Here is a 16187-nt window from a genome sequence, read left to right on the forward strand (position 1 = left end):
GGGGGCTGGAGGGAGTGCAGGGGACAGTGGCAAGGAGGTCATGGGATAACCGCAGAGTAACAGGAACGAAAGTCGTTAGGGGAAGGAGGAGTTGAGGCTACAGTGCTGCCCGGAGGCGGGAGAGGAGGAAGTGAACTAAAGCTAAAAGGCAGAGATGATACCGAAACAGGGTGAGAGCGAGAACGCAGGCGGGAAAAGATCAAAATGCCCGCTGGCCAGAGGAGGAAGGAGAAGGGAAGAAAAGGGTGGAGAAATAGGCAGCTGCTGTTCCCCCCCGGTTTGTTTCCATTGTGTTCTTTTCTTTCTGTTGTTTTGTTTTTAAAGAGTCTCACACCTGATATTCCACGTTCCATCCATTTCGGTTCACCAAGGGCAATGAAGAAATTCTCTTGCCTTTCGTATTCCTCCTCATCTACTATTTTAACCCTTATGGTTTTCCTGTAGGGACAACAAGAGAGAGAGTGTGTCGATGGGGTCTGCCAACTGGGCGGTCACCGGGAGCACAGCCTTTCAAATGGTTCCCTGTCGCTCTTGGCGCATGGAGGCTGCTGACGGGGTAAGGGTGGCCTAGGCTGTTCTGGTGTAAAAAATTGGCCTTAGCTTTTCTTGTCTCCTTGGTCGTAGTTGTTCGTATGGTGAGAGGGACAGGGAGCCAGGAGGCAAGGCAAGGTGGGCAATGGAAGGGGGCTGGGGCAGACAGGAAGGGGAGGGGCAGCCAGGAAGGGGAGGGAGGAGGGGGTAGATAGGAAGGGGAGGAGCAGACAGGAAGGGGCAGATAGGAAGGGAAGGAGAACAGTGGGAAGGTGATGGTGGGGAGTTGATTTAGATCCTACCAAAGGTTAGGAGGAAGTGAGTTGGGCAGCACATTCCATCAGGTGTCACATGGTAACAGTTACATTTCTTCGGGCAATAGGTAGGCTACCTGTCCACTGGAATGACCCAGGGCCCTTCCACAGTAGGAAGCAGCAACAGAATCCAGAGCTTGCATCCCCTCTTTTTGTTAATATTTTATTTATTTTTTGAAAGGTGGAATTTGAGAGAGAGAGAGAGAAAGTTCTTTCATCCACTGGTTCACTTCCCAAATGGCCACAACAGCCCAGATTGAGTTAGGATGAAACCAGAACCCAGCAGCTCCATCTGGGTCCCCTACATGGGTGGCAGGGGCCCAAACACTTGGCCCATCTTTCACTGCTTCTCCCAGACCACCAGCAGGAAGCTGGATCAGAAGTGGAGCAGCTGGGACTCAAACCAGTGCCCATATGGGATGCCGGCACTACAGACGGTAGCTTAACCCACTGTGCCACAGCTTGCATCCCCTCTTTGTGACTACAACCACTTCTTAAGAGAGCATCATAAATAAAACTTTCAAAGTAAAGTGTTTATGAGGAAGGGAAGCAGAGAGAGAGGGAGGGGAAAAGGAAGAGGAGGCAGCACTCTACTCTCTTCCTTGTTTATTTCAAAGGCAGTGTCAGTGGTGGGAGCTAACCTAAAATTCAGGCATGTGTGAGTGTGCTTGATATAGTTTGTGGAAAGTGGAGTTTACCGATATGTTTATTTTAGCCTTACAGTTATTTTTAAAATCCATGCATAGTTTTTTCAACAATATGCATTTTCAATGAACTTTTGAGAGATCCTTGTATGAATGGATTTCAAAATTTTGTGCACCAAAATGAAATAATATTTAATTCCATTTTCCACCAGCTTTTTGAGGCACTTTGTATTAACCACACTATGTTGCACGATAGGGATCATTTACAGCGGAGGTGCTCCTAAGCAGATGCAGAGAAGATGAGGCAAATCATCAAATTCCACATCATCTTTGGATTTCTATCAAATGGGGGTACATGTCCTAGGCTGGCTTCCTACATGTTGAGTACCATGGGGCCAGGGCACAAGGTGATGAAGGTTTCTATTCAGCTCTGGGTATCTCAGCAAAGCATAGGGTCTTTTAAAGTAAACCACCATGACAATCAAAAGTCTACTTGGAGAAAAATTACTTCAAAGATTGACTCAAGGCTGGCCCAGGCCCACCATCATATGTGGAGAGACTGCTGTGTGGGCCTGGCTTCTCTGGTCCTTTCTGGAACCACAGTGGTGGTGAGTGGTCCCAACAGTGGGCTGGAATTATTTTCCGTTTTCCATTTTCATTTTTGGCCTGGAATCTGAATGGTTTCAAAAGAATAAGGAGGTGCTGAGGATCAACAGCCCGAATGTCCCCTCAGGCCCTCTCTGTTCCTATAATGTTTTGAAGATGCACCTGATCTGCTATCACAGAAGAGCAGGTTGATCCAAGGTAGTTTGCTGGGCCAAGGACTTGCTGTGTATGTGTGTGTGTGTGTATGAGCTCTGTGTGTGTGTGTGTGTGTGTATTTTACAAGTCCATTTTTGGTTACTTTTTGGCTACTTGACACCTTTCACACCTTTCTCAATGGACAACAGACAAATCTCATTGATTGGTGGCAATTTTGGAGCATTTATCTCTTGGCTCTCTATATATGGGACCCCGTCCCAAAGCCTGTTTTTTTTTTTTTTTTTTTTTTTTTTTTTTTTTTTTTGCCACATGGACTCTGCTGTGGGATTGGCTGGGCACCTAGGGGCCTGGCCTGCAGGGCCATGACTGAGGGGTCAGCCAGGGAAGGGATGCTATCCCAGAGGATTTCCTGACTTGCCAACCAGAGGCTGTGTGATGTGTGGGGTTATGTAAGAGGAAGGCGAAAACTTGATCCCTTCCATTCTGAGAAGCTGCATGGACTTTGGAGACCGCTCCCACTCAGGTCAGAATCCCCTGTCTCACTCTTCTCTCTGCCTCCACACGTAGATATTCTTAATAAAGATGGCAGAGTAAGGCAGACAGGTCTTTGATGAAGACCTGGAACTCAAACCTGTGCTTTGAGTTTTGTCAAGGTCAGGGCGAGAAACAAGTCCCTATGGTAGTGGTGTGGCAGATAAGAAGGCTCCTGGTCAGGCTTGCTCTAGGGTTGTGACATGAGCCATTATGCAATTACACTGATTCTCAACTTCCTGGACGGTAAGCTGGACACAGGGACATCTATGGGAGTCGGTGTCTAGAGTGTGTCTCTTACTGCTGCCCTCCTGCCTGGTACTGTGCTATCTGGTCATTTTCTTTCCTGTACTCTCAGCCATTCAGGAGAAGTGATAGCCTCATATACAATACTCTTAGGACTTTGGATCTATTCCTATTTCTACTTTCTCTCTCTCTCTCTCTCTCTCTCTCTCTCTCTCTCTCCTTCTCCCTCTCTCTCGACACTCATTTTTGCATCCCAGAAAAATAATTACCATTTATTTTGAGCCTCCCTCTTGTGCATACCATGTGACAGGCTGGTAGGTGTTAGGATTGAGCTGGGAACATGGAGGAGAGGAAGAAGTGAAAAGACAGCAAGAGAGAAAGCAGGGACAGTGAACCGGAGAGGTAGGAGACACGTGGATTGGAGAAAGGAAGAAAGAGAAGAGGAGAGAAGAATGTCAGTGTTAGTGCGGAGGACAGGGTACTACACCTTTCTGAAAACTCATATCCACCATGCGGGGGCCCAGTATCTCAATGAAGTAATTCTTGTTTTTCTCATACGCCTCATCATCAATTACCTGGATGTGAATTGTTTTGCTGTGGATGGAAAAATAAGTATCATAAGCAGGGAGCAGAGAAGGGGACAAGCCATCCAGGAGAAGAAACAGGAAGAGAAGGAAATAGCAAAGAGATCCAGAAAACTTCAAGTTGCCCCAATGTCACCTGGGGCCTGGAGGAGAGTGGCTGTCCCAGGCCCCCTCCAGCCTCTCTGGGCGCCTCCTGGGCTTCATGTGACCTCGTGGTATGCTCATAGGAGCTCGGGCTTGACCGTCAAAGGTTCTGGGTTCTAATCTTGGATTGCCATGTGATCTTGAACAAATACTTTAACCAATATACACACGAGACAAATAATGCTTCTATCATCTCAAGACAGTTATGAGAACAATGGCATAGAAATAATAATACAATAACTCCCCCTTTGCTTCAGGAGATATGTTCCAAGGTCCTCAATGGATGCTTGAAATCACAGATAGTACTGAATCTTACAGCTACAATTTTTAAATTTCTTTTTTTGCCAGTACATACAAGAGTACTTCAAAAAGTTCATGAAAATGGAATTAAAAGGCAAACTTATTTTGGTACAATTTTTGAAATCTATGCAGAGTTTTTAATTGAATTTTGGGAAGACACTTCATATGGCATGGATTTTGAAACTCTTTTGCATCAAAATAAACCATTTTTCAAAAAGATTTATTTATTTATTTGAAAGGCAGAGTTACAGAGAGGCAGAAGTAGAGAGAAGTCTTCCGTCCTTTAGTTCACTCCTCAAATGGCCACAATGGCTGGAGCTGGGCTGATCTGAAGCTAAGAGCCAGGAGCTTCTTTATTTCCTACGGGGGTGCAGGGGCCCAAGGACTTGGGCCACCTTCCACTGCTTTCCCAGGCCATAGCAGAGGGTAGGATTGGAAGTGGAGCAGCTGGGACTTGAACTGGTACCCATATGGGATGCCAGTGCTACAGGCAGTGCTTTACCCATTATGCCATAGCACTGGCCCCTGCAATTTTTAAATTCTATTTCTCATGACCTTTTTAAAGTACCCTCATATATATCTGTGACAGGCTTAATTTATAAATTAGGCCCAGGAAGAGATTAACAGCAGTAAGAGATCAACTATCAAGATATTCTTTAATGGAAGTTTTTAAAGAGCTATGAATTTCATTTCTAGAATTTTCCATTTCATGCTTTTGCATTGCAGTTGACTGCAGGTAACTAACCACAAACAGTGAAATCACGAAAAAGAACTACTGTTTACTTGCAAAGGCTCAGGCATGAAGGTCCTCTCCTAATGTGTTACTTCCTTATCCTTCTTGCTTTGCGGGCAGGAGAGAAGCTTTCGGCTTTTGATATCAGCAGGTACTGATCTGAAAGCTTTATATTATAGAAAGAGAGGGACAAATTGGGCTGTGAGAATCCTGCCAGAATCCCTCCCCTTCTGCTTGGCAGGGAGTTTCCCAGGGGAGCCAGGATGGCTCTTTGACCTGTGTCGCACATTCTGCTAATTTACAGCAGGACTCAACACCCACTGCCAGACCCAGCACTGGTGTAGCGGGTAAAGCTGCCACCTGCAGTGCCAGCATCCCATATGGGCGCTGGTTCGTGTCCTGGCTGCTTCTGATCCAGCTCTCTGCTATGGCCTGGTAAAGCAGCAGAAGATGGCCCAAGTCTTTGGGCCCCTGCACTTGCATGGGAGACCCAGAGGAAGCTCCTGGCTCTAGGCTTCGGATCGGTGCAGCTCTAGCCGTTGCTTTTCCTCTCTCTGTGTAACCCTGACTTTCAAATAAATAAATAAATCTTTTAAAAAAAAGAAAAAAAAAAACAACTGCCACTGTCTCCAAAGAAGCTACTGTAGTCATGTGAACACGGTGGCTGGACATTACCCCTGGGCACTCAATTACGATTCGTTTCTAAGGTCTTACAATGATCTTGTGGTTAGCACGGTTGCAGTACTCTTTATGTTAGAAAGTGCTATTTTATTAATGTAAACATGAAAAATAATTTTTGCATTTCTTTATTGAAAAAAGGTTATTAGGAGCTTTAAACACAGAAGCAGAGCCTGGCATCTCCAAAGCACGGCTGAAAGGGGACATTTCAGGACCTTGGCACACGCAGGAGGTCTGTGCTGCTCCTGGAGGGGATGCGACGTTGCTGGAGGCAGTGGGCCTGGAGCTCAGTCTCCCCTCAGCAAGGGGAGTCTCGAGCCTCCAGCAGGAGCCACTGGTCCGCTCCCCTGGCATGGACCCTTGCAGGCTCTGCTGCCCTAAGGCCTGGCCTGTGTTTAGGAGAATCACAGCTTTAGCTCCTCCCTTTAACCTTTTTTTCTTTTCTAAATAGAGTAAGAATATTTTGCGATTCTAACTCAGGACACAGCCTCTGTGCTTGCCTGGGCTTTCTTGAGTCACGGTAGAGCTTTGGGAATCTACAGAGCCTCTGTGGTCCACACTGTGGATGCTGCAGAGTCAAACCTGGGTCTGTAGCTCTAGAAATGAACACAGCAGCAGTTACTAACACACCCCAGTCCCTGGCGCTCCACTGCTCATACAAAGAAAGGCTCCAAACCTTCATCCCTTACCACACCCACCCTGGTCATTGAGGACCCTGGCTCACTGCCATGGAAAACATGACTATGTGACGTATGAGGGGACACACTGCTTTAGCATTCCATCTGCCAGTGATTGGAGGCCCACGGACTGGGTTGGAATCCCACCCCCACTCCTCACAAGCTGGGTGATGTTGGGCAACATGCTAACGCTTCCCGAGTCTCATGTGTAAAGTGGAATAATGGTAACACCTCCTTTGTCATGTTCCTCAAGGAGACAGTGCATGTGAAGCACCTGGCAGAATGTGTATTCTGCATCGTGTGTTGCAGACACAGCAGCTGTTACTACCAAGAGTAATAATGACCCTGTATGGTGGTTTGAGAGGACTATGTAAAGCAATCGCACCATCTCCAGTCATTAAGTCAGAAAATAAGGAGAAACCAATCAATAGAACTGGTGACCCAAGAGGTGCCAGCCAGTTCAAGAAAGGCTTGAATAAAACAAGCTGATAGATTCCAAATGGGCTATTAGAAGGGCCTGGAATGTCAAGCACGGTGACAGAGAGAAACTCTCATACTCGCTCAAAATCTGGCCTGTGCCCCTGTAGCGACAGCTCTGAGCAGGACCGACTGCTTGCCACACATAGCATAGCTTTTTCTTGGTTTGAGTTTTAGTGAACACATAAACCGGAAAGAAGAGGCCATCAACATCTTAGCTGAGGACAGGCATTGAGGAGCAGCAAGTGGAATGCACTAGTCAGAAGGTGGAAGCATGGGGGCTGGGTGTAGGATTCCCCCACTGTGGTGGTTTATGGGGAACACACCACTTCTCTCGGGACTGAAGGTGTTACGTTGCCTGGAGGAAGAGAAATCCCTTCTAGCTCTCGAAAATCAAGGACATTCTCACTTGTGCTCAAGTCACAAAGGAGGCCACAAGAACATTTAGGAAGCGTTCCTTGCTGAGTGTTGACTTCTGTTTCCAAACCGGTTCTCCCCATTCCAGACAACGGCATCACTGTCTACCGAATGGCCCCAAGCCCAACCCCAGACACCCCTGATTCCTTCCTTCCCCTTCTCCCCACTCCACTGAGCTGCCCCACCTCCAGGATATTGAGTCTGCAGTCCAGAGCACCACGGCCGCTCCCCTGGACTTTGTCACTGACTCCTGAGAGATTTTCCTAATCCCGCCTTTGCCGTCTTTCTTCAGCTCCTCCTCTATATTATGGCCAGGCTTAAATATGAAAAATGAAGTCCAGGTCCTAGCAGAGTCCCTGTCCTTGGAACACCCACAAAGCCTTTCTTTACCCTGGCCTGTAGGTCAGCTGCCTACCTTCAGACGTCATTCAAGGCACGCTCCCCTTGCTCTGGGTCCCAGACAGGCTAGTCTTCCCTCAGAGAACTCTTCCATGGCCACCTGACCTAGAAGATTCCCCTCTACACCACTGATCACCTTCCATCATGCTGCCCCGCTTGTTTCCTGAGCTTAGCTGATGAGTTACTTGTTCACAGCCGGTCTGTCCGCCTTAGAGGGTCAGCTCCACGAGGACACCTGGCGTCATACCTGCTGCACAGGAGTCTCCAGTCATGACTTGTTCAGTGACTAATGGCATTTCTAACACACCTGGGTCTTCTTGAAACAACTCCATCTTTTTGCAGTAAAAATAAATAAATAAATATGTCATTAGGGACAAAAAGTATTTTGAAGGTCACATGGTGTCTGCTTAAGACTTCTTGTTGGGGCAAAGAGGTTCAAGTCCAAGATTATCAAACGGAGACCCTCAGCTCACTCTGACCTACTGCATTCACCACTCTATTGAAGATCCCTCCAACCATACTGGGATCTAACTCGTTGGTTCTGGTGAGGTTTGTTTGTTTGTTATTTATTTAATTTGAGAGACAGAGACAGAGTTCCCTTCCTGCAATGGCTGGGTCTCAAAGCCCAGTTCTTGGAACTCAACACAGGTCTCCCATGTGAGTGCAGGAACCCAATTTCTTGAGTCATCCCTGCTGCTTTCCAGCGCCTACATTAGCAGGAAGCTGATGTCAGGAGCCAGAGGTGGGTATTGAACCCAGGCTGTCAGGCATGGCACCTGGTGTCTTACCCTCCTGGCCTCAGGTGAGGGTTTTTGAATCCTTCATTCCTCCGATCTCCAGTTCCTTCTGGCTCAGTGGCAGTTACTGAACGGTCATGGGGACAGATTATCCCAAGCAGCTACTCATGGAGCCAGTGATGCTGCCAGAGGCTCCAGGCTCTGCACCTGCCTTTTCGCTAAGCCTTTTGCTGACGGAGGTGCCAGAGCATGCAGTGTTCCCAGCTAAGACCTGGCTGTGCTGCTTGGAAAAGACACTCCCAAGAGATTCCCACTAACAATTTGGAAGGGAGCAGAAAACACATTTCTGTGCTACCTGGCTGACCTCTTGGAATATATATTTTTTTTGCACTGAGGACACCCAATTCCAAATCAGGCTTCTGATGCTCATGGATGGCAAAGGGAGGTGTTCTCTTTAGAACTTCTGGACTCCTTTAGTGTGAATGGGGGAGGAAGCAGCATTTATTAGTTAATGAGTGGATAACACATCAGAGAAGGACTCTGTGAATTTCACTTCACACAGGAAAGAGGAATCTAAGCCAATGCAAGTATATGAGGAAACTTCAAAAATTTTGTGGGAAAATGGAATTAAAATATGTTTATTTCACTGTAAAAGTGGAATTCCATATAATTTTTCATAATATGCATTTTCCAAGGACTTTTTAAAATTTTTATTTATTTTCACTTGAAAGGCAGAGAAAAAGAGAGAGAGAGAGAGAGAGAGAGAGAGAGAGAGAGAGAGAGATCTTCCATTCGCTGGTTTATTCTCCAAATGTCTACAACATCCAGGGTTAGGCCAGGCAGAAGCCAGGAGCCCTGAACCTGACCTTGGTCACCCACATTGAGCGGCAGGGCTCCAGCTACTTGAGCCATCACCTGCTGCTTCTCAGGATATGCATTAGCAGGAAGCTGAACTGGAAGCAGGCATGGACTTGTACCAGGTAATGACAGGGGGATGCAGGTGTCTCAAAGGAGTCTTAACTGCTGGGCCCCATTCTTGCCCCTCCATGAGCTTTTCGTAGATCCCTCAAACACTGTGTCTGGTACCACAAGAATGTTCTTATTTCATTCTTACTTCTACTGTGTTCTCATAGGTATTATTATTACAGTAATTCCATTTAAAAAACGAGAAAACAGATGCTCAGAGAGGTTAAGCAATTTGTCCAGAGTGACAGAGCTAGCAAGCAGCAGCGCTGGGATTTCAGCTTATTTCCCCTATTACTCCTATGGTTTATTTCCTACAAGCAGATGGGTGAGTTCTTGGTGCCACTGCAGCCACCGGGGGGAACCTGGGATTCCCTCATTGAACTTGGGCAACACAAGCAGGTGGTAAGTGGCCCTGCCTTTGCACCATAGCTGGCCTCCCAACCTCTTGGGCTTCCCATGCCAGAAATAACCCCTCAATTCAGCCTGGGCTTCTGGCTTGGTGACCTCTTCCCTCCTGATTCCTACTCAATGACTCTTCACTGTGTCAAGAAGGGCTCTCGCATGAGCCAAACTTATATTGATCTCATGCTCACAAAACTTCCTGGGGCCAGGGCAGCAGGACAGAACCTGCGCAGAGCCATAGCCTGTGCGTGGGAACTCTCGGAAGTCTCACATCTCCATGTCGGCTTCTAGTTTTAGTGTCCTTTGTCATTCTCCAGGATTTCTGACTCTGTGAACTTGGACAGAAATGCCCCGCCCCAGCACACCCTGACAGCCCAATGGGGACTCTTCAATATGCATATGAGTCACCCAGGCACCCTGCTCAGGTGTAGATTCTGATTCTAGGGTAAGAGTGAGATTCTGCATTTCTTTAAGCTATGGCCCAAGACTCTTTAGAGAAGTTTCTCTGTTAAAAACAGGGAAAGGGATGGGGGAGAAGCTAAGGCTAGCACTGCAGCCACAGGCTGGACTAATTAGGTCAATTCTAACACTACATTTGAGAGTAAATACACCCAGAGGAGGGTGACTAGGGTCATGATGGATTTAGAAACTACATTTCAAATTAATTTAGCGACATGCATACTGTGTACTTTGTGCTAGGCATGGTCCTCAGCATTTTACTTGTATTAAGTAACTGAATCCTTTTAAGGAAGTTGTGAGGCTATATGAATGATCTTTTAGAATTTCATACAAATTGATTATTATGAAAAATCTGTGTGTAGATTTCAAAATATTTTTGCCCCCCCAGGGGCCGGCACCGTGGCTCACTTGGTTAATCCTCCGCCTGCGGCGCCGGGTTCTAGTCCCAGCTGCTCCTCTTCCAGTCCAGCTCTCTGCTGTGGCCCGGGAGGGCAGTGGAGGATGGCCCAAGTGCTTGGGCCCCTGCACCCGCATAGGAGACCAGGAGGAAGCACCTGGCTCCTGGCTTCGGATCGGCCATTTGGGGAGTGAACCAATGGAAGGAAGACCTTTCTCTCTGTCTCTCTCTCTCACTGTCTAACTCTATCTGTCAAATAAAAAAAAGTATTTTTGCACCCACCTAAACTCATCTTTAACTCCACTTCTCTTTCTTTGAACCTTTGGACATCTCCTTGTATTATCTCACTCAATAACGTTTGAGACAGGTACCCTTTTAACCCTATTCTCACAGATGAGGAGCCAGGCGATCAGAAAAGAGACTTGCCCAAACTCACAGCTACATAAGTGGCAGAGCTGGGATTTGAACTCAGGATGGCTCTAAAGATCATGGTTCCACCCTCTGGGATCTGATATGTGGAACCAGAGGAGAGTTCTCCTGGGGAAGATGCACCCCACTCCAAACGGTCTGGAACTGTCACAAGGGCTGCTTCCAAAGGACCAGGGTCAGGGAGGTGGACTTCAACTCTACTATGTTCCATTGCAGCAGTGAGACCAAATGGCTTTTGAAGAAGGAGTTGCCTCATTCCCATTGATATTAAAAATAGGATATTGAGGGGCCCACTCTGGTGCATAGTGCCAGCCTCCCATATGGGTGCAGGTTTGTATCCTGGCCGCTCCACTTCCAATCCAGCTCTCTGTTAATGCCCGAGAAAGCAGTGGAAAATGGCCCAAGTTCTTGGGCCCCTGAACCCCCAGGTAAGACCTGGGTGAAGCTCCTGGCTCCTGGCTTCAGACTGGCCCAGACCTGGCCACTGCAGCCATTTGGGGAGTGAACTAACAGATGGAATATCTCCTTCTCTCTCTCTCTAATTCTTTCAAATGAAATAAAAAAGAAAAAAATAGAATATTGATGGTGCATGAAAAAGGATATGGAAAGCATTCCTGCATGCCTCAGAAGGCTGTACCCAGAGGTGAGCAGGTACACCAGCTTTCTGGGAAAAGAGGAACCTTCATTTGGAGGGTTGCCTTTCATGGCGAAAATGCTCCTAGCAACATCATTTTCAAGCTGCTAATAATTTGACACCCAACTCACCAATTCTTAGACCTTTAACAATCAGCTCTGTGAGCAGGTAGAGGCCTGCTCCAGTACACCACTGACAGCTCCACACTCTGCCAAAGTGTCTGAGTGGGGTTATGATGGGAAGAGGTAGTTCTGGCTGATTTACAAATTATTTTGCCACATGCTAGCTTTGCTCAGAGTATCTGATAAAATGTGATATGAACATACTTATAAGAAAAGCCCTTGGAAGAAAGTCTTAAAGCCCTGGCTTTTCAAAGAATTATCATGGTGGAAAGATTGTAATGGGCAGAATTTCTACAACATTCTATCAGAGATGTTCTTCCTTGTCCCCCAAACCAGCAAATGTGCTGACACTTCACTCCTGTAAGGTGTATGGAATAGTACATGATACGGCACAGTTGACATAAACTAGGAATATTAGCCATGTGGGCCTGGTCTAATCACATGAGCTCTTAAAAGCGGAGAGCTTTCTCTTCCTCTGGCTAACTAAGAAGGGTAAGCTGGAACCATCTGATGTGGGAGAAGGACCGAACATGATGGTTTCGGTTTGAAGATGGACGGTAAGAAGGAATATGGCCAGCAGCCCGGTGTGGTGAGTGATGCCTGGATGACAGCCAGCAAGGAACTGGGGACCTCGGGCCACATGAGACTGATTCTGCCAGCAACCAGAATGAGCTTGAAAACAGATACTTCTTCCCCGTCTCCAAGACAAGATCCCAGCCTGGCCAACACCTCGAAGTCAGCAAGTGAGATCCTGAGCAGGGAGCCCAGTCAAGCCTGCCTGGACTGCTGCACTGTAGAACCACGAGATCAATAACGGGTGTTGTCTTAGGTCCCCCAAGTTCATGATCATTTGCTACACAGCAATAGGCAACAAATATGGGAGATGATTTATTTTCTGGAGGCAGAGACTGAGCCAGATGATCTCTTGGAGTTACTGTGCAGCATCTGTTTCGTAACCAGAATACCTTGTCCTATTGGAGAGGTCCTTTGTACTAAGTAGAAGGATACAGCCTTGGATATTCACAGCTCAGCAGGGAAAGGGTGCCTTCCCCTGGCTTCCAAAGCACCAGGGTATTTATGCAGTGCACAATCTGCACCCTGAATTCAGCAGCTCTGATGGGCAGACTCTTGCCTGGTTCACTATTCCACATGTATATCTGAACCACTAGGAATATGGGACAGGGCTGAGGCAAAGAGACAGATTTCCCTGGAGAGCCTTCTGCAGTCTTGGGAGATGGTCAAGTGGGCAGGAAGGGAGGTACAAAGTGGGAGAGAAGGGCATTTAGGTGTGTAGAGGGGAGAATGCATGGGGTCCCTGGTGCACAGGGGTCTCTCCTGGATCCTCCTGATGCACTTGCAGCTTCTCTACCCCGTGACTAACTGAACCGAGCAGAGAAAACCTAGGACGTTGTGGCTTCCCCTAGGCGAAATGCAGGAGCATTTTGTTTCTACTGACAAATAAGACCTGACGGCTTGCATGGCCACGAGTGCACGCCCAGGAACTTGCAGGTTGATGCCTGTTCTGTCCCTTCCGGGATGTCTGAGCTCGTAACTGGGCCCCACAGCTCAGCTCATGGTTGACTCTGCTCTCCTAAATATTCCCTTCCCCAGCGCCTGGGAGTGGTTACCTGCAGCCAAGGAAAAGGTCCTCTTAGGAAAATATGTGACCTAGGCTGCGTGTCAGAGGGTAAGGTGGTATCCAAACCCAAAGGAGCCGTTCACTCTGTTTCCCAAAGGTCAGAGCAAAGTGAGGGAATGGTTAATTTATTTAGAAAAGAATTCTTCTAAAGCAGCCAACTCTTCCTATGGAGGCTGTCTTGCCTTGCAGGGCAGTAAGGTAGAAAAGACTTTAAATCACACGGTTTTTATCCCCCTCCCTTCTTTTTACTGGGGATAAGGACCTAATCCCCCTTTTAAAAAAATGTAATGCTTTTTCTATTTTTAAGAAGAGATTGATTTATTTATTTGGAAGGCAGAGTGACAGAGAGAGGGAGAGACAGACAGAAAGAAATCTTCCATCCACTAGTTCACTCCCCAGATGGCTGCATCAATCAGGTCTGGGCCAGGCCGAAGCCAGGAACCAGACTCCATGCAGATTTCCCATGTGGGTGGCAAGGACCCAAGCACTTGGGCCAACCTCTGCTGTTTCCCCAGGCACATTAGCAGGAAGCTGGGTCAGAAGCAGAATATCCAGGACTCAATCCAGGACTCAAACCAGGACTTGGGGGATGCGGCTTAACCTGATGCATGTTAACACCGACCCTCAAGGACTTAACCCTTCATCTCAGAAATTGGAATCTCTGTAGTATCCATCTATCCATAACATCTATCTGTCCATCCATCCACTCCTTTCATTCAACAAATATTTACTAAGTACCTAATACATTTCAGACATGATTATCAAGCAAAAAAGACACAATTTATGCCTTTAGTAGTCAGATAATTAATTGGGGAATAATTACAGTGAAATATGAGAGTGTGATGAACAGGAGGAGCAGGGCCGGGGAAGAACATGTCTAGAATACTGAGATTGGGAAGTCTTTCCAGAGGACGCTAGGCCAGCAGAGGCCTGAATGAGGAGTCAAGTTGTTCTGGCCACGAGAAGGTGAATATCCCAGAGACAGGGGCACAGCAGGAGCAAAAGTCTTGCTCGGCAGAAAATTCATGGTGGCTTCAAGGTGATGAATGAGTTGTCTGGCTACAGTATCAAGAGAGTGTGCCTGGGAACGAGTCTGAGAGAGCCTGTTCTCTCTACCTAGTCTGTCTCTCCTCGTCCATTAAAATAGAGAAGGTGAAAATAGAGGTAGCAGTGATGCCTCAAGGACTAGGGTTCCTGTCACCCATGTGGGAGAACTGGATTGACTTCCTGGCTCTTGTCTCTAGCCTGGCCAAGCCCTAGCTGTTGTGGCCATCTGGAGGAATCAACTAGCAGAAGGGGCATCAGTCAATCGTTCTCTTTCTGTCTCTGTCTGTCTGTCTGTCTCTTTCTGCCTTTCAATTATACAAAACAAATTTTAAAAATCTAAAACAGAGCCTAGGTACATCCATCCCAGGCTAAGTTTCCTACATTCTGGCTATTGCACTAAGTTAATTAGGTACTGCCTCTGATGTATGTCCTGGTGGCTTCATGTCTAATTATCTGGCCTCCTGAGCTAGGTCGCATTTCAGGGGCTCAAAATAAGTCTTATTCCCATATCCTTCTTTGCTTCCTCTTTAGTGAAAGAGTTCTGAAATGCTTGCTTACTGGTTACATCATCTCCGATCCATCCATCCATCCACCTACCCATGTACCCAGCCTCCCACCTACTCATTGTTTAGCAGAGCCATGTTCCTGCTCTCATGCTTACAGTCTAGTGTTGTGCCCAGGCATAGAGAATCTTCCCCTTGCCTTTCCCCTTTGTTTGATCATGGAATTGCCATGAGGCAAGGAGAAATATTGAGCTCCAGGAAATGCAGGGAGGGGACCAACCTTATTCACATTCCTCAGACAGCCCCAATACGTCTTGGCTTGAGTACACAGATCTCAAGGAGACTCCTAAGCTTGACTGTTTGTCATGGTTCTGCATGTGTGTCCTCACACATGCGAGAAATGAGTGTGCTTATCAATGGTCTCATTTCTCTTCTAGGACAAACGTATTCTCATGTCTAAGTTACAGGAAAGATTTCGTTTCCTCTTTGCTGCCCTGTATTGGGGGGCGCTTTGTGCTCCTGATTGTGTATGTGAGTGGGAGTCCGGTGGGGTGGGTAAGGGTTGGGAATATTTCCCCATACATTAGAAGAATCTTGGCCGGCGCTGCGGCTCAATAGGCTAATCCTCCGCCTTGCGGCGCCGGCACACCGGGTTCTAGTCCCGGTCGGGGTGCCGGATTCTGTCCCGGTTGCCCCTCTTCCAGGCCAGCTCTCTGCTGTGGCCAGGGAGTGCAGTGGAGGATGGCCCAAGTGCTTGGGCCCTGCACCCCATGGGAGACCAGGAGAAGCACCTGGCTCCTGCCATCGGATCAGCGTGGTGCGCCGGCTGCGGTGCGCTGGCAGCAGCGGCCACTGGAGGGTGAACCAATGGAAAAGGAAGATCTTTCTCTCTGTCTCTCTCTCTCACTGTCCACTCTGCCTGTCAAAAAAAAAAAAAAAAAAGGAGAAGAAGAAGAGGAATCTGGCCTTTGTGAGAATAGTCGCTGCAGGAGTCTTGCCTACTCATTCTCAAAGGGGAATTAACTTTCCAATCTCCATCACAGTGGGCCTGTGCAGTTTTCAGCTGTGTGTGTGACTTGGTATTTGCAACCCTATTTGGGTCCCAAGTTTGCCCTGACTCACCCCAGGGGAATGGGGTGTGGGAAGAGAGGAAGAGTCATAACTCCAACTCTCTCCTTCTAAGTCAAGAGGGAAAGTTTAAAAAAAAAACAATAAAGAAAAAAAAAAACAAGAACAATGGTCTGGGAATAAATGGTGGCTGTGCCCTGAGGTTGATAAATCCCCTTTGTGGAAAGGCAGTGAGGGTAATCTATAACACCATTTTATTTAACAGTGTGTCTACCCTCCTGGCTCAGAAGAGAATAAGTGGCTGCCTCTCTGATTCATAGCTCTGGAGATACTGGGTCTCTCCGTCT

General features: G+C 47.3%; 1 protein-coding gene across 19 annotated transcripts in view; it reads right to left on the reverse strand.

The window, feature by feature from the left end:
* Positions 1–16187, reverse strand: part of SLC8A3 (solute carrier family 8 member A3) — a 162656-nt gene that overhangs the window by 17063 nt on the left and 129406 nt on the right. For 9 of the 19 annotated variants that reach the window (XM_070065152.2, XM_070065150.2, XM_008248556.5 and 6 more), the window contains exon 3: positions 335–438. The exons of 1 other annotated variant lie outside the window; for it this stretch is intronic. In XM_070065152.2, the coding sequence (XP_069921253.2) occupies positions 335–438 (104 nt within the window). Of the gene's footprint in view, positions 1–334; positions 439–3515; positions 3623–16187 lie in introns of those variants that run through there. 9 more of the 19 variants (XM_089322190.1, XM_089322185.1, XM_089322186.1 and 6 more) reach the window with 3 other exon arrangements.

Source organism: Oryctolagus cuniculus, chromosome 20 (genome assembly GCF_051225735.1).
Source record: "Oryctolagus cuniculus isolate XC-2025 breed Fujian yellow rabbit chromosome 20, ASM5122573v1, whole genome shotgun sequence".
Classification (NCBI taxonomy): domain Eukaryota; kingdom Metazoa; phylum Chordata; class Mammalia; order Lagomorpha; family Leporidae; genus Oryctolagus; species Oryctolagus cuniculus.